Below are 25,660 nucleotides of genomic sequence, written 5' to 3' on the forward strand. Positions count from 1 at the left end.
GCGGGGTCGCGTGTGTGCGGGCTGACCTCTGGCAGCCGTGAGGATGCGGGAGCGGTGCACGCCCAGGCGGATGCCGCAGTCCTCCAGCAACTGCTGCTCGGACACACGGTGCAGCAGGGAGCGGTCCAAGCCGCAACTGACCAGGCCGTAGGTGTACTGGCGGAAGCGCGGGTCCAGGCTGCCCAGCCAGTCTGCCAGGTTGCTGCGGTCGCACGTAGCATAGTTGGCGAAGGTCTTGAGCTCCGTGAGCTCCCTGAAGAACCTGCACCCCATGGAGGAGAAGATGCTGAGGTCCGGACTCCCACGGGCTGCGGGCGGAGTGGACGGTTATTTAAACCCGGCTGGGGTCGGGCGGGCAGGAGGCTCCGTACCTCTTGCGCGTGATGCCCGATTTCATGCCCAGGTCGATCTGGAGTTCCTCCTCTGTGAGCCGCAGAAGCAGGTCACCGTCCACTTGCTGCTCCTGGGAGAGGAGGCAGGTGTCAGGAAGGGCTCCGCTTTTCCGCCCCTGGACCTCGAGCCCAAGATGTAACGGAAGAACTGGAGATGGCGCGGAGGAGGTGAACGGGACCCAGATTAGAGCCGAGTGACCCCGAGGGTGGCTGCATACAGGCTCTCCACCCCCAAAAGCCACCCTGGCGCCGCGGGAGTGCGAGGCCTGGAGTGGACGCAGTCCCTGTGCCCAGGGCGCCCACTCTGACTTGGGGGAGGTGGCCCCCAGCGGCTCTACCCGGAAACTCTCGCAGTACTGGGAGAAGCCGATCTGCTGCAGCCACGTCTGGACCTCAGCCTCCTTCCAGCTGGGCACGCAGGGCAGGATGGGCCGCGGCACCTCCTCGCCCAGCAGGCGCAGCGCACGCTTCGCCAGCGCCGACTTAGTGCCATTGGTGGAGTAGGAAACGAGGCGTTTCAGACTCTGGACAGCGCCGATTTCGCTGAACACCTGGGGAGGGAGTGGGGCGAGGACTCTAGGCTCCACCAGCTCTCCAGCTGCCCCCATACGTTCCCAGTCCTCCTCCTTGTCTCTTCTCACCACCCAAAGTCCCACCACCTGCCCTGACCCCGCCTTCAGCCACTAAGTCAGGAGTCCTGCTGATTCCCCGCTCCTGAAATACTCTGAATTCTTGAACAGGTCCTGACTCAGGATAGGCTGAAGGCAGAGGGGCATATCCCTCCTTCATATCCCTTCTACAGCATCCACCAGCCCTGGAATAAAAGTTGAGCTCTCAGCATGGCTGCCAGGCAGGGCACAGTGCAGCTGCCCACCACTCCCAGGTCACCTCACCTTCCACCAGCCCACACATCACACACCCACACACATACACATACACACACCCCAAGGCTTTCACACCTCTGGGTCTTGACCCATGATGTTTCTAAACCATTAGTTCTTCCAGCCTGCTGGTAGGAATCCTACTAATCCACGGAAATCCTACTCATCCATCGGAATCCAAATTGATTAGCGCCTCCTCCATGCAGCCTGCTTTGATTCCCCCATATCCTGGCCCACACCTCTAATTGGGACTTATGCCACACTCTGAATGCCACTGTCCCTAGTTAACGATGCAACTTCCACTGGAGCATAAGCTGAGGACATGTCTCAGTCACTACTGGAGCCCTGTATCTGGCACAATGAAGGACACAGTGGGACTCAAGGTATCTTTGTTGAACTGGACTCGCTTGGCCTCAGTGGGAAAGGGGTGACACACTGGTGATCATGGTTGCTGCCCAGATCCAGTCCTTGGGGTTCTCATACCCTACTTCTCTGAGTTCCCTTCTCCCAAAGCAGAATGAGCTGCCTTATAGAGCAAGTCCTCCTTGGCCCAACTTTGGAGTGCAGAGAGAAGAATCAGCAGTTCCTAGAACACTGGACCCAGTGACCCCCAAACACCCCCTAACATAGCAGTCTTCTTTCTCTTTTTCTTTTTTGAGACAGAGTCTCACTCTGTAGCCCAGGCTGGAGTGCAGTGGTGCGATTCCGGCTCACCGCAACCTCCACTTTCCAGGTTCACATGATTCTCCTGCCTCAGCCACTTCCCTTCTTTGAGTTCCCTTCTCCCAAGGGAGTTTGATGCCAGCCTGGGCAATATAGCAGAACTCTGTTTCCAGAAAGAACAATCCAAAAACTTTTGGTGCTAAAACTATCATTCCCACATCCAGGGTAAGAACTGCTGCTGTGGTCCAATTCACTGAATTTTCCAGAGGATAAAAATGAGGTCAAAATAGAGGCCCAGAGAGAGGAAGCCAGGCGCTCAAGCTAACACAGCAAGTTAAAGCAGTGGGCAAAGGTCACTGGTGGATTAGACCTGGACATGAGGACCCCTTGGGACTCCAGTGGATGTTATCTGGCTGACACTCTGATGTCTTGTCCCAAGCCTCAAGCCTCTGTCTCCAGCAGCCATCTTCCCAGACTCCAGACTCCAAAGGCTAAACTACCCACTGAAGCTCTCCAGCAGGGCATCTCTCCATATGTCCAGCAGAACTCACTTTCTTCCCCTCTCCCACCTCCACCTGTTGCTCACCCAGTTCGCCTTATTCATTGCCTATGTTCATGGCCAGGAGTCATCCTCAGATCCTCTCTCTCCTTCTCCCAGACACCACGTGCTAACTACATCTCTTAAACATCTCTTGAATCTGCTCTCTGCCACTGCTGACATCCCAGTCTTCACCATCTTAATTCTCCCCCTGCCCCCAACGTCCACTGCTGGAAGTCATAGTCTTTTATTGGGTGGCCTTGCCTCCAACCTCACCCTTGCCAAGCCCCTTTCCACACTGCAGCTAGGATGATCTTTGTAAAACACAAGTGGCTCCTGCTTAAAAACTTCTCAGTGTTTTCCTCTTGCCCCCCAAACCAAACCAAGTCCAAACTTTGGGATTTGCCTTCAAGGCCATAATGACTGGCCCCCTCCTTGTCTTGCTTCACATAATTCTGATGTGTATTTCAACTCCCGGTTAAATGTGACTCCCTCTGGGAAAATTTCCCAGAGGCTCTCTAACCCCTGATCCACCCAATCCCAAACCTGCACCCACCTTGGTCTTGCCTTGCAGGCTCTTGATGGCAGCCTCGGCGCAGAGGTAGAAAGCCCCGATGCACTGCGCCTCCAAGCGGGAAGAGTCGAGCAGCGGCACGAGGCGCTGCAGATCGTCCGGCCCGCGGCCCTGGCTTGTGTCGCTGGCGTCCACCAGACAGCGGGCGAAACGGCCAGGGTCCAGAGAGGCCACAAGCGGCTCCACGAGCGCCAGCGTGCCCGAGCGTTCTACCTCGCGCTCCACCTCCTTGTTAGTCGCCAACACCGTTACCGCGAGGCAGGCGTGCAGCCGAAGCAGCTCGTCCTCCTTGGAGAAGGCGAGAGGGAAGAGCCACTCGGCTGCGCGCTTCTCCACCATGCGTCGCTGCACCGCCTGGCCCCCGTGCAGCGCGCAGTTGCCCAGCGCCAGCGCGCAGTGGCGCAGCAGCGCGGGGTCAGTGCGGCGGCACCAGTACAACACCGCGTCCAGGCCGCCGGCCGCCACCAGCCTCTGGCACGTCTCCTCTGAGTGCTTGAACATGTGCTCCAAGATGCCTGCCACGCTCCGCGCCAGCTCCACGGGTTCACGCTCCTTCGCCAGGTTCAGGATCACGCCCAGCCCGATGCGCGCCACGCGGTCCCTGCCCAGAGAGAGTGAAAGGGGGCGGTGGAACTGCCCCACCGTGGGAAGCTTGGCTTGCCCATTTGGGGCCTGGTCACTGACCCTCTCTGGGCTTCACGGGCCTCATATAAGGGAGAGCATTCCCCTCCCTGCTCCCTGCCCTCACCTCCTCCCCGCTCCCCACCTTCATCGCCTTCCCTGGGAGGACCTCATTTCTGCGATTCTAAGGGTGATCTATCCTGGCCACAGCCGTTCTCCCCCTCCCTTCTTCCCTAGAGAGGCAGTATGTGTGGTGTCTGAGAGCCTCAGCTCAGGAGCAGATTCCCTGGGTCCTGGTTTCTTCTCAGCCCGTTTTCTAACTGGGATAAAGGAGACCAAACTTTGGGCAGCTTCTTTTATCTCTCTACCTTGGTTTCCTTATCTCATACATAGAGAATAGGAATACCTGCCTTATAGGACTATTATCAGGACTAACGAGATAAGCCATATAGAGTGCTTGGCACAATGCCTGGCACGTGGTAAAAACAAACATTAACTTGTCGTTAAGTGTCACTTGAAGCACACCACTCTTAGCCTTGCCTTTCCCTCACTCCATGGCCCATGACTATGGCACATCTATTCATTCATTCAGGAAATGTTTCCTGAGGACCTCACGTGTGCCAGGCACTGCACTGGGGGCTGAGGTTTAACTAAGACTGGCTGAAGCTTATCCTCAGGGCGATGAAGGAAGACATAGACAGGAAACAATGAGTGAACCAGATCCTCGTGATAGGGCCTTGGCGCTAGCAAAACAAGATGATGTAATAGAGTGTGCCTGGAGGAGGGGTGAAGAGGTGACATCTGAGAGCTTAATGTGGAGAAACCTCTGCATGCAAATATCTGGGAAGAGGATAACAGGCAGAGAGAGAGCAAGGATGAAGGCCTGAGGGCGGAGGAGGTGGCATGTTTGAGGAATAGAAAGAATGTCAGAGGTATTGCAATGTCCAAAACCAACAAGGGAAAATATAAAACCAGGCTGGGCAAGGTGGTTCATGCCTGTAATCCCAGCACTAACCTTAACTAATGAGATAAGCCATATAGAGTGCTTGGCGCGATGCCTGGCACATGGAGGCCAGCCTGGACAACAAAGCAAGACCCCGTGTCTACCAAACAAAAAAGAGAGAGCAAGAGAGAGAAAACTCCAAAAGAAAAGAAAAAAAAATCAACGAGGGGTTTATATGTAGAATATATCAGCAAAGATTCACATCAACAAGGAAAAGATAGTAAATTCAAAAGAAAATGGGTAAACGACATAAACAGGCAATTGAGGCTGGGCATGGTGGCTCAAACTTGTAATCCTAGCACTTTGGGAGGCCGAGGCGGGCAGATCATAAGATCAGGAGTTTGAAACCAGCCTGGCTAATATGGTGAAACCCCGTCTCTATTAAAAATACAAAAGAATTAGCCGAGTGTGGTGGCACATGCCTGTAATCCTAGCTACTCAGGAGGCTGAGGCAGGAGAATTGCTTGAACCCAGGAGGTGTAGGTTACAGTGAGCTGAGATCACACTACTGCACTCTAGCCTGGGTGACAGAGTGAGACTCCGTCTCAAAACAAACAAACAAACAAACAAAACCCCAGGCAATTGACAAAAGAGGAAATGCAAATTTGAACAAACAGATAAAGAGATGCTCTAACTCATTAGAAATCAGAGAAATGAAAGTTAAAACAATGGCTATCAGTACCTGAAATGTTCTTCAACAAAATCGTCTTCATGGTTCATCATTCCAGTGTCTGCCCCAATGCTACCTCCTTCCAATCATCCAATCAAAGGCTTTTCCCATCACTTTCTAACTCATTGCCCTACTTGATTGTTTTCAGAGCATTTAATATCTGATATTGCATTAATAGTCTACTTGTTTGTTAGTTCCATAGAGCAAAAACCTTATCTGTCATTTTCTTTCTTAAAATGATCTAAATGGGGGAAATTACCCTTCCCTAGAGTTTCTTCACCGAAATCATTTCATTTTATTTCAAAGGTCATTCCTACTCTCCTTTGTCCCTAACCACTCTCCATACGCATGCCCTGAATAAAATGTTCACTGCCAAAAAACAAACAAATGGAAAACCAGCTACCACTTTATGCCTGTTAGATGGGCAAAATTAGAAGCTGAGCAATACAGGCAACCTCTCCCAAAGAGATTGTCATATAGATAGACAAAAGTACATGGGTGTTCACTACAGTGTCATTTGTGATGCCAGGAAGTTGGAGGCAATCAGTATCAAGCCTGGGGAGAGTCAGGTAACTAACATGGGCAGGTGCCCCTTCTGGAGGATTTTGGGGGAGGTAGAAGTGGCTGAGCGGGTGATAACACAGCAACATGAACCTGGACAACATAGCCAGGGCAACGTAGCAAAACCCCCATCTCTACAAAGCCAAAAACTTAGCCAAGTATGGTGGCACAGGCCTGTAGCTACCCGGGAGGCTGAGGCAGGATGAAGGATGATAGTTGGAGCCCAGTACGTTGAGGCTACAGCAAGTGGTGATTGGGGCACTGCACTCCAGCCTGAGAACAAAGACCCTGTCTCAAAAAAACCAAAACCCCAAAACCAAATCGAACCAACAAAACTCAACACTGGGTGGGAAAAAGTAAATAGAATGTGCCATGTGACACAGCATCATTTGTATACATTAAAAATACATGCACACAAAACCCAGAATAAAGATTTAAAGATTTTAGCAGAACACAGATAGAAAGATACACATTAGATATGTTGAATGGTTCCCTGTGGAGTTAGGGCAAAAGAATAATGGGGGCATTAGTCAGGAGGAGAGGGGGAGACTGCATTTCAGGCACAGATGTATACAAAGACTTGGAGGTGTCAGAGAGCTGGTGCGCTTGAGAAGCTGTCCACACTTCCATAGCTGAGGCAGAAGATTCAAGGGGAGAGTGTGAAAAGCAATCAGACCTAGGGGTGTTTTGAGCCATCTCAAGGCATTTGTACTTTACCTTGATGTCAAAGGGAAGCCACTGAAAACTTTCAGGGAGGGGAGTGATCTGGTCATGTTTGGATTTTAGAAACTTCACTCTGGCTGTGGTGGGAAGGAGAGATCCAACAGAGAGAACTTGGAGGCCAGCTGAGCAGGTGGGAGAGTTGCTATATCCTGGTAGAGGTTCAGGCTTCCTGCCTTACTGACCTCCACAAATGATGTCCTCCATAGGTGACCAGGAGCAGTGGCTCATGCTTGTAATCCCAGCACTTTGGGAAGCTGAGGTAGGTGGATCACTTGAGGTCAGGAGTTCGAGTTCAGCCTGGCCAACATGGCAAAACCTTGTCTCTACTAAAAATACAAAAATTAGCCAGGTGTAGTGGTGTATGCTTGTAATCCTAGCTACTCGGGAGGCTGAGGCAGCAGAATCATTTGAAACCAGGTAGCAGAGGTTGCAGTGAGCAGAGGTTGCACCACTGTACTCCAGCCTGAATGACATAGTGAGACAGCATCTCAAAAAAAAAAAAAAGGCTGGGCGTGGTGCCTTGTGGCTTGTAATCCCAGCACTTTGGGAGGCCAAGAGGGGTGGATTGCGAGGTCAGGAGTTCGATATTAGTCTGGCCAGCACAGTGAAACCCCATCTATACTAAAAATACAAAAAATAGCCAGGCATGGTGGCAGGTGCCTGTAATTCCAGTTATTTGGGAGGAAGGAGAATCTCTCGAACCTGGGAGGTGGAGGTTGCAGTGAGCCGAGATCACGCCACTGCACTCCAGCTTGGGCTACAGAGCTAGACTGGGTCTAAAAAAAAAAAAAAAAAAGATGTCCTCCACAGGTGACAAAGAGGTAGAGGTCCAGCCAGCAACAGAGTCCTTGGCCAGCGGGCACCACAGTGACCATACTGCATGTGATTTTATGTCCACTGCAGAACCTAGCTGAGTCCCAAACATGCCTTAGGCTGGCACAGATTTCCTAAGTTGACCCCACAACTTCTCTGCAGCCCATCTTCAAAAAACAGATGGGTCCTAATCACCCACAGAGGCAGCTGGAACGACAGCTATTTCCTACTCTTGTATATATTTTTTTAATTTGAGATGGGGGTCTCACTTTGTCACCCAGGCTGGAGTGCAGTGGCATGATCATAGATCACTGCAGCCTTGACCTCCTAGTTTCAAGCAATCTTCCCAACTTAGCCGACTGAATAGCTGGGACTACAGGTATGTGCCACTATGTCTGGCTGATTTTTTTTTTTTTTTTTACTTTGTAGAGACAGGATTTCATTATCTTGCCCTGGATGGTCTCAAACTGCTGGGCTCAAGCTATCCTCCCACTTCAGTCTCTTAAAGCACTGGGATTATAGGCATGAGCTACCTCACCTGGCCCAGTTACTCCTTTTACCAATGAAAAAGCCAAAACTCAGAGAGGTTACATGACATGCCCAGAGCCACACAGCTTCTGAGAGGCACAGCTGAGATCTGAAGCCAGATCTGCCTGTTTCCAGAGTTCAAGATCCTTCATCTTCACTTTGTGCTTCCAAACACCTGACTACATAAATTCTTAGAATATCAGAGCAAGGATGTGCTTAAGAAATATCTAATGTGGCCGGGTGCGGTGGCTCATGCCTGTAATTCCAGCACTTTGGGAGGCCGAGGTCAGGAGTTCAAGACCAGCCTCGCCAACATGGTGAAACCCTGTCTCCATTAAAAATATAAAAATTAACTGGGTGTCATAGCAGGTGCCTGTAATCCCAACTACTTGGGAGGTTGAGACATGACAATCGCTTGAGCCGGGAGGCAGAGGTTTCAGTGAGCCAAGATCGTGCCACTGCACTCCAGCCTGGGCAACAGAGCAAGACTCAGTCTAAAAAAATTTTTTGGATTTTTTTTTTTTGAGACAGAGTCTGGCTCTGTTGCCCAGGTTGGGGTGCAATGGCACTATCTCGGCTCACTGCAACCTCCACCTCCCATGCCCAGCTAATTTTTGTATTTTTTAGTGGAGATGGGGTTTCACTATGTTGGTCAGGCTAGTCTTGAACTACTGACCTCAGGTGATCCACCTACCTTGGCCTCCCATAGTTGTGAGCCACCGTGCCCAGCAGGGACCCTTCCTTTCTTTGGAAGGACTGTGATGCCAACCTGGCACACTGTGCTCTGTCCTTGGTACTGAAGCAACCAGCGTGATGTTTCTTGGGACCAGGGACACTGGTTAGTGACTCTTCTCTCAGTAACTCTACACCAGGTGAGGATTGTCATTTTTAACCCTGAGACTTAGCAGTACTATTCGCATATTGCAGCCGTCCTCTCCTTGGGGTGCTGGCTGTACTCACTCTCCAGGGATTCTAGTTAGAGCTACCTGACTCTATATATCAAGCCTGTATAGCACACCCACCAGCTTTGACCCCACCACACCCAGTGAGCACATATTCTATTTGCTACCCCCTCCAAATTCATGGCCTATCTCCATCACTACACCGGATATCAGACGGGAGGTTAATGGCTTGCCAAATAAGCAGAACCCTATCTTGGTCTCCCAACCTAAACTACTACATTAATGCATTTATTTATTTATTTTTGGAGACAGAGTTTCTCTGTTGTTACCCAGACTGGAGTGCAATGGCATAATCTCGGCTCACCACAACTTCCGCTTCTGGGTTCAAGCAATTCTCCTGCCTCAGCCTCCTGAATAGCTAGGACTACAGGCGTGCACCACCATGCCCAGCTAATTTTTGTATTTTTAGTAGAGATGGGGTTTCACCTCGTTGACCAGGATGGTCTCGATCTCTTGACCTCGTGATCCACCCGCCTCGGCCTCCCAAAGTGCTGGGATTATAGGCGTGAGCCACCGTGCCTGGCCTACATTCATGCATTTTTGACAGTTGTATCATTTCCACCAATCACAAGGTAATTTTTTCTGTTTGAAATGGCAAGGAAAACACCCCTAACCCACTCCCTTCACACTTGTGAGAGCTGCATGAGCTGAAAGTGACTCTTCCAAAAACTTCTAAGCTTGAGAAGCTTCAGACTTCAGCGTGAGACTGGAGTGTGACAGCTTGGTCTGCTCTGGCATCAGAAGGGAGGGAAAGTGAATCCTCGGATGTCTTCATATTCCAGGAGAGATCCCAAGAGACATGCAAGAGTGGCAACAGGCCTGTTTGACCCTCTTGCTGCATCTTGGTGCTAAGTGGGGCGGAGGGAGAGAACACACACTCTGCCTGGTCCCTGCCTGGCTCTGCACTCCGGTATCCTTTCCCCGCCCTGCCGCCCCCCCAAGCCTCCCAGCAGAAAACTTTCTGTTCCCCATCAGCAGCCGCAGAATGAGATCATGTCTGGCCTGTTAGGAGAACCAGAATGAAGGATGTAGCAGAAGGTGGATTGGGGCAGCAAGAAGGGAGTAAGGCAGCCTCAGGCCAGTTCTCATTGCTGAGTGCTGGGGAGGAGGGAAAGGAGAAGTCTCCCTCCCTCTTTTCTGAGCATTGTGTTCCCTTCTTCTCCCAGTGGGACAGGGATGGGATGATGGGGAGGGAAGGTGTCATAGAAGGGCACCCAAGCCAGTGGGCAGGAGAGCTGTGGGCTTGCAAGGGAGAGGGAGAATTCGCAGTAGAATGCCATCTCCATCCATAGAGCCAGGGACGGGCTCCTGTCCGCAACTCCATTCCTCACCCCACTAGCCCTGGGAGTAAATTTTGGCTGCACCATTAGTTCACCGTGACCCACTGGGCAAGTCACTAAACTTTCCCAAGTCTTAGTTTCCTCATTTGTAAAACACACAGGCTGAGAGGTTAGGCAGGCAAAGGCACGGCGCGAGACACACGGGAGACCCAGGCGCTTGACAGTCAACACCACACGACGCTTTCCCCACCCTGGCCCGGCGCGCTCACCGGTTCTCAGCCACCAGGATCTGCTCCAGCAGGCGTGCGGCCTGCACACGCGTCTCCAGCTCCGGCGCCTGCAGCAGCCGCAACAGCAGGTCGAGGCCGCCGTCCAGGCGGATGGCGTCACATAAACCCTGGGCCACTTCGCGGCCCACGGCTGGCAGCAGCCAGGCCTCCTCCACCAGCTGGAAGACCTCGGCCAGGCCTGCGCCCACGGCCCGCGCGCCGCCCGCCTGCTTCAGCGCAGACAACGCCTGCTGTAGCTCCGGCAGCGCGCGCTCCAGGGCGTCCTGCACCTCGGCCCCTGCCCCCGGCGACACTTCTCGGGGCCCGCGGCTGCCCGCAGCCCACCAAGGGCCCGCGCCACCGCTCCTATCCGGCCCTGGCACTGCCAGCCGCTCGGCGCCCGGCCGGGGGCCCGACATGGCGAAGAGGCGACACAGCTTGTAGGCGGAGAGGAGCAGCGTCAGGACCATGGGCGCGGGACTGCGAGGGACATCCCCGGCCTGGAGGCTAGGGGCGCTCGGAGAAACCCCGGCTTTGGGAAAAGAGAACCCTCCCAAACCCCAGAGGGTTCGGGAGAAGAAGATGGAGGAAGTGGAATGGAGACAAGGGTACCAGGCAAGGGCGCCGGCCAGAAGTTTGGGGCAGGAGTGAGGGCGGGGTCGGGGGCTCAGCGGTTAGCAAAGGTGATGCGGACCCAGATGCAGGGAGTGGACGAAAGGAGAGAGCGAGGAGGCGAGGGATGGCTCTGGACGCCGGAAGGTAGAGGAGGCGGCGGCTGGAACAAAGCGTGGCCCCGGCAGGAGCTCCTCTGGGGCTGGGAGATGCTCAGCAGCAGCCACGCCCCGGAGTCGCCGCGCGACGCCCCGCCTCTGGGTCCCGCAGGGCTCCTCCCACTGCCTGGGCAGCCCCACCCCCAAGCCGCCCCAGTCACAGCCACGCCCACGCCCCGGCCAACCTCCCCCAGCCCCTCAGTAGCAGCCGCCTCTCTCTGCGCTGGACTTGGACTAAGGGGGTGGAGAGTGAGAGGACGGTCTCAGTTCTCCCCCCGCCCCCTGTGACACCGGTACGTGGGAGCAACTCCGCTGTGTGCCCCCTCCCTACTAAATGGTTAAAGCAATCATCATAACTCTTAAGACCCTTTTATGCCTGTTTCTCAGCGAAACCTCATAACATGCCTATCAGGTGGGGATTGGTGTCCATTCCACAGATGACGGGACTGAAGCCCATGGTGAAGAGATTGGCCAAAATCAAAATTCCCTCTGATTACAGAACAGAAAACGTCAGCTAAAATCTTAGCATCACTTCCTTCAGGTGATGGGAGGGCTTCAGAAGTTCTGTGGATACCTTAAATTGGGCACAAAGTTAGGTGTTTTGTGCCAGAGGGCACTTTCCAGGTAGAGGGATCATATTTCTCTTGAGAGCCTAAAAGTGTGCTGAACAAGCCCACTCTTTACAGATGGGGAGACTGAGGCTGGGGACAGGGAGTGGCCTGCTCAGAATAAGTGAAAAGACTCAGAAATCAAATCCAGTCCAGAGGGTTGATATTTACCCAAATTTCCAGCCTGGGGAGATTGATGCACCCAAGAGAAGAACCCAGAAATAAAACTTTGTTCTTTTATGCTAAAAAAGAAAATTCCCCAGGGTGCTTACAATTTCTCCTCCCACTCCCTTATTCTGCCCTAAATAAACAATAGCAAATGAACACCCAACCAGGGATGTGTCTGATCAAACAATCATGGATCAATAGCCGTTTTTGGAGAAGGAATTTGTGGCTGCTCCAGCTACTGGGCATTTTGTCTGCTCTAGTTTATGTAGTCTCCCGACACCCCATGAGGCAAGGCTTTGTTTGTCCCACTTTACTGAAATGAACTAAGACTCAGAGAGATAAAGCTGTTGCCCAGTGATCCTTCTTTCTGCCCTCCAGACCCACTGTGCTAATTCCCTCTTCTGATGACCTAATGATTCTCAGCTTGGCAAAGGTCTTATCTCCCAGCTCTCCCAGACCCAGTGTTTCAGGAATGTGACCCTTAGCTGCAGCAGCTGCCGGAGGAGGGCAGAGGGGGATGGGCTGGAGGTTGAGCAAACAGAGAGGCAGAAAAGGCATTTCCTCTTCTCCAGTCCCCTCCCTCCCTGTCTCTGCCTCTCCCTCCCTTCCTCAGGCATCAGAGCAGAGACCTCAGGGAGATCAGAGCCCAGCTCGCCAGCCACTGAGCTAGAAGCCCCGTCATGGCACCCCTGAGACCCCTTCTCATGCTGGCCCTGCTGGCATGGGTTGCTCTGGCTGACCAAGGTACAGGAGGGTGTTGGCGGCTGTCTGAATCTATGTAGGGTGGGCGAGGGTGGCCCGGGCTTGGTGGCACCGACTGACACCCCTTTCTCATAGACTCCTGCAAGTATCGCTGCACCGAGGGCTTCAACCCCGACAAGAAGTGTCAGTGTGACGAGCTCTGCTCTTACTACCAGAGCTGCTGCATGGACTATATGACTGAGTGCAAGCCCCAAGGTGTGTTCAGAGCCCAGGCGGGTAGGCTGGGGTCCTCCCTGCAGCTGGAGACTCACTATCCTCCACTCTCTCTGCAGTGACTCGTGGGGATGTGTTTGTCATGCCGGAGGATGAGTACGGGGTCAGTGACTATGATGAGGAGAACAAAAACACCACCACCACGCATCCACAGCCAGGAGGGCCCTCCATGACCCATGACCTCCAGGCCCAGCCTGAAGGGCATCCTGAGCACCCACCTGTTATGACCTCAAGCCTTGATACCCTTGATCAAGGGGCCTCTGAGACCCTAGCAGAGGAGGAGCTGTGCAGCGGGAAACCCTTTGATGCCTTCACTGACCTCAAAAACGGTTCCCTCTTTGCCTTCCGAGGTGATTCCAAGGGCAGGTCTTGGGGATGGGGGTCTGCCCCACGAGCATCCCCACTCTCACACCACCTCCTCCATTCTAGGGCAATACTGCTATGAACTGGATGAAAAGGCAGTAAGGCCTGGATACCCCAAGCTCATCCGAGATGTCTGGGGCATTGAGGGCCCCATCGATGCCGCCTTCACCCGCATCAACTGTCAGGGGAAGACCTACCTCTTCAAGGTGCCAGGGGCTGTGGGTCAAGGTAGAAAGCATGTAGGGAGGGTTTGAGAGCTATTGCTCCCAGACCTGGGCCCTGCAGGACCTTGTGGGGGCTCTGTGAGCACAGGGCAGTCCCAAGACTCCAGGTCCTGGGCAGAGAACCTGGAGCTGGGAACGGCTGCCTCAGGGCAAAAGACTCTGCCTCGTGCCCAGTCAGCACCCTGCATACCTCCTTTCACCTTCCCTCCCTCTTAGGGTAGTCAGTACTGGCGCTTTGAGGATGGTGTCCTGGACCCTGGTTACCCCCGAAATATCTCTGACGGCTTTGATGGCATTCCGGACAACGTGGATGCAGCCTTGGCCCTCCCTGCCCATAGTTACAGTGGCCGGGAGCAGGTCTACTTCTTCAAAGGTACCCAGGGGGCGGGTGGGAGCCTGGGCAGGTTTCAGAGCAGTCTCAGATTCCTTTCACACTTCACTGGGGACAGGCCTCAGCGTGTGCCCAACCCCTACCCCACCTCATGGTGGGAGCTCCTAACTTCAACAGCCTCTGGGACCTCCAGTCTTGCTCTGGCCCAGCCCTCCTAATGCCCACCACCCCACTCCTCAGGGAAACAGTACTGGGAGTACCAGTTCCAGCACCAGCCCAGTCGGGAGGAATGTGAAGGCAGCTCCCTGTCGGCAGTGTTTGAGCAGTTTGCCATGATGCAGCGGGACAGCTGGGAGGACATCTTCGAGCTTCTCTTCTGGGGTAGAAGCTCTGGTATGGAGAGGGGGCAAGTCTTGCTTCTCCCTCAAAAGGGCTGGAACCCCTGTGTAGCGGTAGAGCCAGGCTGGCTGGAGGGGCTGTGGTTGTGGAGCTATCGATCAAAGGCTATTTGCTCAGGCTAGACTTTGCTTCTGTTGACCTTCTGGGGGAAACTCAGCTCCACCTGGACTCCACACCTTGGACTTTGCCTAGCACAGCTGAGGGTACAGCCAGCAGAGGAGGGGCTGTGGCTGAGGAGTTTAGGGGGCCTAGGGTCGAGACACTATGGAGAGGGTGCAGGGGGAAGGGCATTGGACGGAGAATTAAAGGCCTGGCTGCTGGGCTCTGCCATTAGCTGCTGTGTGTCTTTGGGCAAGGTGCAGCAGATGAATTCTAATGGCCCTGCTGGAGGGGCCAAGACTCAGACCCCCAAGACCTCTCATTCACCCCTTCCCTGCCACAGCTGGTACCAGACAACCCCAGTTCATCAGCCAGGAGTGGCACGGTGTGCCAGAGCAAGTGGACGCAGCCATGGCTGGCCACATCTACGTCTCAGGCATAGCACCCCGCCCCTCCTTGGCCAAGAAGCAAAAGTTTAAGCATCGCAACCGCAAAGGCTACCGTTCACGCCGAGGTCGTAGCCGTGGCCAACAGCAGAACTCCCGCCGGCCATCCCGAGCTACTTGGCTGTCCTTATTCTCCAGTGATGAAAGTGACTTGGGAATCAACTCTTATGATGGGATGGACTGGCTTGTGCCTGCCACCTGTGAACCCATCCAGACTGTCTTCTTCTTCTCTGGAGGTAGGAGCCCCTGCCACCCCCGAGGCTGGTCTAGCTTGGGTCTTCCTTGCTGTCCCGGGTCCACAGGGGCTGAATACAGGCTGCAGGTAGTGATCACAGAAAGCCAGGCCAGGAGTCCTTAACTGCATGGTGGATATTTACTTTTCCTTCTGGAAGATACCCTAGACTTTCTTCTCAAAGAAAGAGTGGGCAGGAACTGGCTGGGCCTCACACACCCTCTGCTTTCTTCTCTTCCAGACAAGTACTACCGAGTCAACCTTCGCACACGGCGAGTGGACACTGTGGACCCTCCCTACCCACGCTCCATCGCTCAGTACTGGCTGGGCTGCCCAGCTCCTGGCCGTCTGTAGGAGTCAGAGCCCACATGGCCAGGCCCTCTGTAGCTCCCTCCTCTAATCTCCTTCCCCCAGCCCAATAAAGGTCCCTTAGCCATGAGTTTAAGACTACTGTCCTGACTGGGGTGGACACTTCCCTGCGTGGATAAAGGAGAGGAAGCTGGGCTTTCAGAATGAGTTGGCAAGGGGAACAGAGAAGGGCCTCGCTGTGTCCAATCCATGTTGGGCTCAGGACCTGTGAACTGAAGTTTGGGGCTAGAGAGGGCCTCCTGAGCTACCCTTCCTTGAGTTAAGCAGCCCCCAGTAACCCACCAGCAACTAAGCAGGCACTTGAACCCCTCTGATGATGCAGAGTTACCAGGCTACCCTCCCTGGGTGAGGCTTTCTTTGCCCCTTGGAGTTGACTAGGGTCTTGGAGGAGAGAGAACAGACAATAGGTCATGGGGATCTAGCTCAGCTTTTTTGTCCATCCTGATCTGAAATCACAGTAGCTCAGGCTCCTGAGCACTTGGGGAACCAGTCACTGTGCTTCCCCAAACCCACCCCTAGGGTGAGCCTTTCTCAAAGTCTCTGTCTAGAGTCTGGGATGGGGAGCAGCAAGACCAGGAGAGATAGCAAAGGGCAGAAACTGAAGAGAAATTCAAAAGCACACACTTCTTGTAGAAAAGTGGCCCAGGTACCCAGGAGTTTGAGGCTGCAGTGAGCTATGACTGTGCCATTGCACTCCATCCTGGGCAGTAGAATGAGACTCTGTCTCTAAAAGCAGAACAAAACACACACCAAAAAATGTGGAAATTTTTGGTTGGGCATGGTAGCTCATGCCTGTAATTGTAGCGCCTTGGTAAGCAAAGGTGGAAGGATTGCTGGAGCCCAGAAGTTTGAGACCAGCCTGGGTAATATAGCAAGACACCATCTCTACAAAAAATGAGTTCGCTGGGCATCGTGGTGCGTGCCTGCAGTCCCAGCTACTTAGGAGGCTGAGGTGGGAGGATCTCTTGAGCTTGGGAGGTTGAGGCTGCACTAAGCAGATATCACACCACTGCACTCCAGCCTGGGTGATAGAGAAAAATAAAATTATAAAAAATTTTAAATTAGAAAAGAAAAAGTAGCTCAGAAGATGTCTAAGAAAGAGAATACTGTACAAATAAACATCTTTATCATCTTTCTTAGAACCCCTCAACTGCATCTGTGGAACCTCTTCTGGTTCCAGGTTCAGAACCCCAGGAAGTCCATCTGGCTCTTGAGGGGCCAGAGGGAGAAAGGGTTAGATGCGGGCAAAGCTCTAAAGCAGACCTAAGGGCAATCTGGTGGTGACATCTGTTCCACAGTCCTGCTGACAGCAGGTGGCTCCCACTCATCCTGTTGTCACTCCACCATCCTTCTCATCCTGGCCCACTTCACCACCTCAGTCCCCAGTTGTGGGAGAGGACTCTACCCTCTCTACCCTGAAGGCAGTCAGGTCCAGAGCACTAAGGGTTCCAGAAGGGACAGCCAGTGCCCTGGGAGAACTGGAGATGGTTTTCTTTGGCTTCCTGGAAGGAGCCCTGGGATAATCTTCATGAAGTATACTATTTCAAGTACAGACTGCCAGAGTTTGAGGTTTGAGGAGGGAGGCTGGGTCCAGTTTCCTTTGTGAGGCCCCGGAGGGGCAGGGGCTACACAATTTGCCCACCTGTACCCTCGTAAGCCCAACTCGGCCTCTGGCCTCCCTTCTTTCCCCCGAGACTTCTCTGCCTTGCTTGAACTTCTCCCCTCCTGGAGGCAGGGCCAGCCACCCTGAGCAGGATAAAACCCAAATGGAGGGGTCTCGTGTGGGCACTGCCCTGGCATGGCCCTCTGGCTCCTTACCCTCTGCGAGCTCCATGACCAGTCCTATGGATGCATCCCCAGCAGGTGATCTGATGGGGGAAGTGTGAGCAGTGTGAGGACATGGGGCATGGTGGGATGAGGGAAGGCTGAAGAGGGGTGGGAGCAGGGACTTCAGGGTTAGTTGAGGGTTTTGAGGCTGGGTGGAGGCTCTTGCAGGGAATCCCGGCTTGATTCTGGCTTGATCCCCTACCGTGGCCTGCAGGTGGTGCCAGCAGGTTGGGTCCCCACCGGAGAAAGCAGACCGCCTTCAGCAAAGGGCAACTGCTGGAGCTGGAGAGGGTGTTTGCAGCATGGCCCTACCCTGACATCAGCACCTGTGAGCACTTGGCCCGGGTCACTCATCTTCCTGAGGCCAAGATACAGATGAGCTGTGACCCCTTCTCATACAGCCAACTCCTGGGCTTGGCCCACAGCCCCTTTTCTGGGTAGCCTGCCTTCAGATTGTTTTCCCTCTCCCTGGCTGGAGGGGATGCTGGGGCCAGAATAGACCCCTTCTTCTTTCTTAGCAGGTGTGGTTCCAGAACTACTGGGCCAAAAGAATCAAGAACAGGAAGTCAAGAAGTCTAGGCCCCAGGCCTGAGTCCCCCCAGAGCTCCTGTTCTCTTCTAGACACCCTCCAGCTGCCCTGGGATCCCCAAATGCCAGGCCTTCACCCTCCAGTGGCACACTTCAGTGCACCTCAGTATGTCAACACACCTCCTGTCCAGCTCCTAGCTTGGGTCCACAGCAGGGATGGGAAGGGGCTAAAGCTGAGCCCCATGGGAACTGGCTGGGGCTTCAGGGGTCCACCCTTCTTTAGAGCAAGCTACTCCCCGGACATCACTAGGCAACCTGTCTGACTTCATCTATGCCTCGGCCATTGTCACCAACGTGGACCACTCCTGGTCTTGGTCTAGAACTTGCAAGACCCCTCCTCAGACTCCTGTGGCCCCCTCTGCCCTCCTAGGATTGAACACATTGTAAGTGGATCCCCTGCCTCCACCTTTTACCCAAAGGAGTTCCCTATGGGAAGGGAGTTTAGCTCAGGCATCCTCCCTTACACAGGACTCCAGGCCAGCCTAGATGCAGGTCCTATGCAGACTGAGGTCTGACTCCTACCACCCCACACCCCAGACCCTCTGGGGCATATGCCCATCGTTGTGGCAGGAGGTACCTTCAGAAGGTTGAGGTGAGGGCTGTTTTCCTCCACTTGTCAGGCCTGGTCCCCAGTTCTTCTCACGGTCTGATGACCTCCTCCCTCTGAAGGAGCAGCCTCCTGTCTCCTGAGGTCTCTCCAGTCCATTACCTTGCTAACTGCTAAGTGAGCTAGGAGAGGAGAGTGCTGCTCCTAATCTAGACTGCTGGAGAGCCACCTTCTTATGGGTCAGGACCCCCTCTCCTGACTGCCAACCACCTGGACAAATTAATCAGAACTATGAATCTGAAGAGGGAGTGACATTAAATAAAGCAAAGATAGGAGGCCGGGGCTTACGTTGATTTAATTTTCACAAAGATCAGATTGGTTGCCCTCTGCTGTGGGGCTGTGGAGACAACCTGACAGATCTGGGATGCAGGCGGGCACAGCAGCATTAGATTTTGGTATCACCATCATCTGTAATACCAACTAATCTCCAAATAAAACCCACACTCTGTAACTTAATCTGAATTGTGATCTGCAAATGAATGGGGATAAGGGCCATTTGCCATGGAAATTTATCATCACCTAATCCCTACATAGGGCCAGGTTCCACACAGATGCGTGGTGGGAGGTATTACCTAAGCTTCTGCTGGGATTAGAGGGATAGTTAATTGAAGGGCTTAGAGCTCTGACTGACAGACCCTGGGGAGATGAGAGCCTCTGCTGGCACCCCCTGCTCCTGGTCCCACTGAGTCTAGAACACTCCAGTTACTTCCACCTCTAGAGCTGCTCTGCTTCGGAGAGAGAACCATAGTGTTTGCAGTCTGCACTGGATTCAAATCCTGACTCTGCTATGTAACCATGGCAACTCTGGAACGCTATGTGACTAAAAAAAAGGGGATATTTGTTTGCTCTCTGTTTTAGGTATAAGAAATCATGTAGGTAAAGGCCTTTACATGGTGTGTGACATATTGCAAAACACTCAGCAAATACTAGTTCCCTCTCCAGACAGGCCCTAAAAACTGAGGAGGCCCCAAGCTTCTTGTTCTTCCTGCCACCTGCCAAGCAGTCCCTGGACCCAGAGTGCACTAGAGAAAGCAAGGCATAGTGAGGCAGGAGTGGCTAGGAGATGAGAGACCCCCCCCTTCTACATGCTGAGAAGTGGAGGACTGGGCATTTGATTCCCCGTCCCCCTTTTCTTTTGTCCTCTTTTCACTCTGTCCTCCAGGGGGACTCAGCTTACTGCAACCTCTGCCTCCCAGGCTTAAGTGATCCTCCCACCTTAGCTGCCTGAGCAACTGGGACTATAGGTGTGTGCCACATGCCAGCTAATTTTTGCATTTTTTTGTAGAGATGGGCTTTCACCACATTGCCCAGGCTGGTCTCAAACTCCTAAGCTCAAGCCATCCTTCTGCCTTGGTCTCCCAAAGTGCTGAGATTACAGGCATGCACCACCAGGCCTGGCTAATTTTTTTTGTATTTTTAGTAGAGATGGGGTTTCATTATGTTGGCCATGCTGGTCTTCAACTCCTGACCTCAAGTGATCTGCCCACCTCAGCCTCCCAAAATGCTGGGATTATAGGTATGAGCTAACTCACCTGGTCCAGTATAGCTTTTTTTTTGTTTTTTTTTTTGCGATGGAGTCTAGCTGTCACCCGGGCTGGAGTGCAATGGGGCAATGTTGGCTCACTGCAACCTCTGCCTCCTGGGTTCAAGCCATTCTCCTGCTTCAGCCTCCAGAGTAGCTGGAATTAGAGGCATGCACCACCATGTATGGCTAATTTTTGCATTTTAGTAGAGACAGGGTTTCACCATGTTGGTCAGGCTGGTCTCAAACTCCTGATTTTATGATCCACCCACTTTGGCCTTTCAAAGCGCTGGGATTATAGGTGTGAGCCACAGCGCCCGGCCTCAGTGTGGCTTTTTAACACAACTTTTATACAGCTCAGGTTACTGGAAACACTGTAAAATGCCACCTACTTTTTCTTCACACAGCTGACACTTTTCCCAACTAACAGAAACTCACAAACATTGTAGAGGAAGTGTCTACTGAGTTAATGGGTATATAATTTATTAAAACAGGAAAGTGCTTTGGAAAAGTAAAAAAGATGACAGGAGTACATACAATGAACAAAAGAGAGTCTACCATGAGGAGCAGACCCTGAACAGTTAGAACTATGGAAATGGTTGTACTTTGTTGTCACAGGAGTTAAAATAAGAATACCTTGGATACAATAAATATTTATTGGATAAATAACTAAGGTTGACATCCTTTTCAGTGCATTACACAGATTCTATCATCACACCACTAAGTTCTCAGAAGTTAAACATTACAAGACTTCAGGAAAACATAGGCGTCTTTGGCTCCATGTAACAGAGGAAAGACCACAGCTGGTCAGTTGATCTCTATAAGTCTGTCTTATCTTCTGGAAAAGGGGCCTAATACCATTTCCTTTTTCAAAAAGGTAGCTGCCTGCTTCCAGTTCCACCATCCTATAGCAACCCATCTTTCTTTTATTTGATATCTATCCTCTGATCAGTTCCTCTTCCAGCACAAACTGGAGAAAGAAGATCCTTTCTGTTTTCTTGGAGGCTTCTGAACTCAATTACAGGTCTGCATTAAAAACATCTGGAGGCCGGGCGCGGTGGCGCACACCTGTAATCGCAGCCCTTTGGGAGGCCGAGGAGCATGGATCACGAGGTCAAGAGATCGAGACCATCTTGGTCAACATGGTGAAACCCCGTCTCTACTAAAAATACAAAAAATTAGCTGGGCATAGTGGCGCGTGCCTGTAATCCCAGCTACTCAGGAGGCTGAGGCAGGAGAATTGTCTGAACCCAGGAGGCAGAGGTTGCGGTGAGCTGAGATCGCGCCATTGCACTCCAGCCTGGGTAACAAGAGCAAAACTCTGTCTCAAAAAAAAAAAAAACACGTCTGGAGAAAGCTGGTGATCAGTTTGTACATATGGACAAGTTCAAGGCAGTATGGTCTACTTCTGGCAAGGCCTGGATTCCACTGCTCCTGGTGGAAAAACCCTAGTCCCAACAGTGTCTAGAATGGGCTGGAGAAGGCAGGTAGGTACCGGATTCAGGAAAAGGTACTGATAGACCAAGATGAGTTTTTTCTGTTTTAAAGATGTATTATCTCAATCTCCTCCACTGCTCCCTTTGGAAATTCAGAGAAGACTGGGCTCCCCACAGAAACAGCAGGTGGCCTGGGCTGGTCCTCTGACTAACCGAACCTGAGTACAAAAAGTCTGAGGGGTTGAGTTGGCAACCGGGAATTGGGAACCTGGAGCCCCCAAAGTCTTCTCCAGGCTTGATGACGAAGCACCAGTTACAGTTCTCCCAGCTCGCCTTCCATTGCCCGCACCATGACATACAGCTCGGCCAGACCCACCACTGAGGCGACGATCAATGCAGCCAGCACTCGCTGGAGGTAGGCAGAACCAAGCTTAAGGGATACAGGTCAACACCCAGCTCTGTACCCTCAGCACCTTATGGAGAGCCCCCAATCCCCCTCTAAGTTGGAGAATAGGAAGAAAAGTTAATGTGGCTTCCTCTGGGGTTATTACCTACCCCCTGCACCCCCATGACTGCTGGAAAGCTCCAATGCGCCCCTTGTTAATAGAATAAATATCTGTTCAATACCTAACCTGTACAAGGCACTTTACATATGTTCTTCCTTACCCCACTGACACCCCTACCTAGGGCACCCTGCGCTGCCCAGTGGCTACTCACCGAGGCCATTTCTGTGAAGATATATTGGCTTCCAAGGTAGGTGCAGACGAAGGCAGCTACCACCGTGACAATGAAATTGAAGATGGTAATGACCAGAGCCTTCAATGATCTCACTTTGGGGAGGAGCCAGAGAGAAAACCTTTAGTTCAACATTCTCTAGGAGGTGCTCTTATCTCACGGCTGCCACCCCCTACCAACTGGGTTCCAGTCAAACAGCAAGCCTGAGTGTTATAACCCATCTCAGGAAAAGGCTTTAGAGGCCTGATCTCTCAGTACCTCACCTTGCTTTCCCAGGTCGCTGAGAGTCCCACCATGCCTTGCATCCTGGGAAAAAGAAAAAGCAGATGATTTCGGAATAGAAGCAGCTCAGAGAGCATCCATTTGTCAGTCTGGGCTCAGCCCTCTCTATTGCCCAATACATTAACTCTGCCTTCTCCATGGATTCTTTTGTCTCGAACGATTTAGACTCTTTTTCTGGACCACAGAGCAAGCATTTCAGAGAGAGGACATAGGCTGCCATTACCCATCTACTCCTCTCCTGTTCCAGGATAGGAGCATGCAAGAGAATAGTAGGGAGTCCTGTCAGAAGAAAGGCTCCAATGGCCGGGCGCAGTGGCTCACCATGTAATCCTAGCACTTTGGGGGACCAAGGCAGGTGGATCACCTTAGGTTGGGAGTTCAAGACCAGCCTGGCCAACATGGGAAACCCTATCTCTACTAAAAATTAAAAAAAATTAGCCTGGTGTAGTGGCACATGCCTGTAATCCCAGCTACTCGGGAGGCTGAGCCACGAGAATCGCTTAAACCCGGGAAGTGGAGTTTGCAGTGAGCAGATATCCCACCACTGCCCTCCCGCCTGGGTGACAAAGTGAGACTCCATCAGGAAAAAAAAGAGAAAAGAAGAAGAAAGAAGAAAGAAGGAAGAAGGAAGAAGGAGAAGGAGAAGAAGAAGAAGAAGAAGAAGAGGAAGAAGAAGAAGAGGAAGAAGAAGAGGAGGAAGAAAGGCTCCAAGACTCATTCCCACTTTTTTTTTTTGAGATGAAGTCTCACTCTTCTTGTCCAGGCTGGAGTACAAGGGTGCAGTGTCGGCTCACTGCAACCCCTGCCTCCTGGGGTCATGGAATTCTCCTGCCTCAGCCTCCCTAGTAGCTGAGATTATAGGTGCCTGCCACCATGCCAGGCTAATTTTTGTATTTTTAGTAGAGACGAGGTTTCATCATACTGGTCAGGCTGGTCAAGAACTCCTGACTTTAGATGATCCACCCACCTCAGCTTCCCAAAGTGCTGGGATTATAGCTGTTAGCCACTGCACCCAGCTGCCTCATTCCCACTTCTTTTTTTTTTTTTTAGAGATGGGGTTTCATTATGTTGGTCAGGATGGTCTCGATCTCTTGACCTTGTGATCTGCCCGCCTCTGCCTCCCAAAATGCTGGGATTACAGGCGTGAGCCACCATGCCCGGCCCCACTTTTATGATATTTAAGAATTGGTCACCATCTCAGTGTTGGGGGCCACTGGAGCTATCATCACCCGTGTGCTTCTTCCCCAGAGTGGCCTCTAGCTCGGCCTGTAGTTTTCCAGGTAGCTGCTCACGCTCCAGCTCCCTGCCAGGGCTCAGTGAATGAGATGGGAACTGTATTTAGTTTGTATGCAGAGCTTCTATGGTCCCTGAACAGTATACAAACCAAGTTTCCATGTTTGTTTATCCTCTGTACCTTCTTCCAGTGCAGGGTCTCACTCTGAGGGCCTACTTAGTCCATGTGCTGAAGAGCAGGCCCTTACCTGACAAGTGACGTTGCGGGTGATCCGCTTATATTCCTCATTGGCCAGCTGTATCTTTATCTTCTCCAGCCGGGCAACTAGTTCTGGGTTCTGAAGCAGAAAAACCAAATGAGAAGAATGATATTCCCAGCTTGTTAGAAAGCACATCACAATCATTGGTTCACTGCTAAAGGTATCAGGAGACCCACATATTACACTGCTTTGAACCTGCTTGCTTCTTTTTTGGATCTCAATTTTCCAAACAGTCAGTCAATGGGGAGGACAATATCTTGTTCCCCCAGGTCCCAAAGATTTAAAAAACAAATTTTCAAACCTAAAAGTTGATTTTTAAGTTCAACGTATCATGAATAAGCCCAACTCAGTCAATACTTATTCTCACAAACGTATCACTTACATACCCGTGGAGGCTTCACAACTTCTGGGAGATAGATTTCACTGCCTTCTAGGAGCTCATGGAGGTATAGTTTGGAATCTGAGAAGAAAAGGTTTCACAAACACAGTGATCCACAGAGCTGAGGATGAAGGGTTAAGAACAAGAGGGGTCTAGCCCTTCTTTCTACCAAAATAAAACATGGCCATCTCTACATTAATTCATTTCCAAGATCATTTTCAATTGAATGGAATTTAGGATAATTCTATATAGGTATCTCCCAGTGTTGCGCTGCTGACTTTAGTTATCAGCTCTCAATTATCTCGTCAGACTAGCAGTGAAGCCATTTACTTGTGCTTTCGGGTTAGATCACTTCTGTGGCCACACAGATCTTCCCTAAACAGGTTTAGGTCACAGTGATGCTAAATGCTCAGAGGACACTAATACTAAGCAATCTCTTTCTAAGGTCCTCTCTAGTTGTAACAATTGAGCCATCTACCCTTTGCACTCTGGCTAGTCTATGTTAATTCTGGCAAAAGACCTTATGTGCCAGTTTGTCCTATTCCTTCCTTTTACAGATAAGGGAACTGAGACCCAACAAGGAGAAATGTCTCCTTCAAGGGATTAGTGACAGAGCTAGGACTAGAACTCACATGCTACTCCCAGGCCAGATCTTTCAACACAGCTTTTCCCATCCTATCTCAAAAACAAAACAAAACAAAACTATCAGATTTTGCCACTCTTGCTTTGAAGGTGGAAAGAAATCCGGATTCTTACAAGCTCACTATGCTGAGCTGATTCCTAATGTGGAGAAAAAGAGACAGAATCTGTGATGTTAGTATTTAGTAAAAACCTAGACTTTCTCAAGAGTCAATTGGGCCTAGGTATGCCTGGAAGTGAAGGGGGGCTGTCAAGAGAGCAGAAACTGCATAAGCAAATTTATCATCCACGAGGAATTCCCACGGGAGGTAAGAAAGTGGGTGGCCCTGGGATTTATGAGGTGACTCTTCGCTTCTCTAGATGAGTGCTCCGTGGAAGAAGGGGAGTGACAGGAAAAGACCTCAGAAAGAAATCGATCTGGAAACAAGGAGGCGACCCCGGACTGGAGATTGGGGCTCACCCCTTTCTCTCAGGTGCTGGTGCAGATCCCGGATCAGACGGAAAGAAACCAAGCGTTGGGGGCCACTGGAGCTGTCACCGCCCGTGTGCTTCTTCCCCAGAGCGGCTTCTAGTTTGGCCCGCAGTTTTCGGGGTAGCCGATCAGGCTCCAGCTCCCCGCCGGGGCTCAAAGCACATACCAACCGCTCACCTGCTACCAAAGAGGACGCCATATTTAGCCGACTCTTGAGT

The 25,660-nt window shown here is 51.9% G+C and overlaps 4 protein-coding genes across 8 annotated transcripts in view; 2 read left to right on the forward strand and 2 right to left on the reverse strand.

The window, feature by feature from the left end:
* Positions 1–11,301, reverse strand: part of SARM1 (sterile alpha and TIR motif containing 1) — a 22,671-nt gene extending 11,370 nt beyond the window's left edge. For both annotated transcript variants that reach the window (XM_002748259.6, XM_035300970.3), the window contains exons 1-5: positions 10,479–11,301; positions 3,031–3,649; positions 731–943; positions 372–463; positions 27–262 (exon numbers count right to left, since the gene is read on the reverse strand). In XM_002748259.6, the coding sequence (XP_002748305.3) occupies positions 27–262; positions 372–463; positions 731–943; positions 3,031–3,649; positions 10,479–10,948 (1,630 nt within the window). In that variant the 5' untranslated portion in view covers positions 10,949–11,301. The remainder of the gene's footprint in view (positions 1–26; positions 263–371; positions 464–730; positions 944–3,030; positions 3,650–10,478) is intronic.
* A 1,338-nt stretch (positions 11,302–12,639) lies between these two features.
* VTN (vitronectin) lies at positions 12,640–15,532 on the forward strand. The gene is made up of 8 exons (XM_002748356.7): positions 12,640–12,768; positions 12,862–12,981; positions 13,059–13,349; positions 13,429–13,568; positions 13,803–13,959; positions 14,158–14,310; positions 14,759–15,097; positions 15,335–15,532. Exons 1-8 carry the CDS (start codon positions 12,705–12,707, stop codon positions 15,445–15,447), a joined length of 1,377 nt encoding a protein of 458 aa, XP_002748402.2. The 5' UTR covers positions 12,640–12,704; the 3' UTR covers positions 15,448–15,532.
* A 525-nt stretch (positions 15,533–16,057) lies between these two features.
* Positions 16,058–25,655, reverse strand: VMA12 (vacuolar ATPase assembly factor VMA12). 4 transcript variants are annotated; one of them, XM_078373996.1, is made up of 6 exons: positions 25,620–25,655; positions 24,339–24,412; positions 23,941–24,030; positions 22,441–22,483; positions 22,160–22,272; positions 16,058–16,483 (listed from the first exon to the last, which is right to left on the reverse strand). In XM_078373996.1, the coding sequence occupies exons 1-6, from the start codon at positions 25,639–25,641 to the stop codon at positions 16,073–16,075; spliced, it is 753 nt and encodes a 250-aa protein (XP_078230122.1). In that variant the 5' UTR covers positions 25,642–25,655; the 3' UTR covers positions 16,058–16,072. The 4 variants fall into 4 exon arrangements, with proteins under 4 accessions (XP_078230122.1, XP_078230121.1, XP_002748306.1 ...); XM_078373995.1 differs by having other exon boundaries at positions 25,431–25,655; XM_002748260.7 differs by lacking the exon at positions 16,058–16,483 and adding an exon at positions 20,466–21,851 and having other exon boundaries at positions 25,431–25,655.
* On the forward strand, positions 17,229–18,264 carry SEBOX (SEBOX homeobox). The gene is given in 5 exon segments (XM_017971724.3): positions 17,229–17,325; positions 17,504–17,661; positions 17,808–17,943; positions 17,946–18,050; positions 18,053–18,264. Coding segments are annotated over 5 exon segments (708 nt in total).
* Positions 25,656–25,660: the final 5 nt, after the last annotated feature.

Source organism: Callithrix jacchus, chromosome 5, assembly GCF_049354715.1.
Source record: "Callithrix jacchus isolate 240 chromosome 5, calJac240_pri, whole genome shotgun sequence".
Classification (NCBI taxonomy): Eukaryota; Metazoa; Chordata; class Mammalia; order Primates; family Cebidae; genus Callithrix; species Callithrix jacchus.

Coding starts and splice junctions, on each gene's coding strand:
- VMA12 (XM_078373995.1), bottom strand. CDS start 25,641: ATGGCGTCCTCTTTGGTAGCAGGTGAGCGGTTGGTATGTGCTTTGAGC. Junction 24,413..25,430: donor CCAGCACCTGAGAGAAAGGG/GTGAGCCCCAAT, acceptor TTTTCTTCTCAG/ATTCCAAACTATACCTCCAT. Junction 16,484..22,159: donor TCTTCACAGAAATGGCCTCG/GTGAGTAGCCAC, acceptor TCTATCACCCAG/GCTGGAGTGCAGTGGTGTGA.
- VTN (XM_002748356.7), top strand. CDS start 12,705: ATGGCACCCCTGAGACCCCTTCTCATGCTGGCCCTGCTGGCATGGGTT. Junction 12,982..13,058: donor GACTGAGTGCAAGCCCCAAG/GTGTGTTCAGAG, acceptor CTCTCTCTGCAG/TGACTCGTGGGGATGTGTTT. Junction 13,350..13,428: donor TTCCCTCTTTGCCTTCCGAG/GTGATTCCAAGG, acceptor CCTCCATTCTAG/GGCAATACTGCTATGAACTG.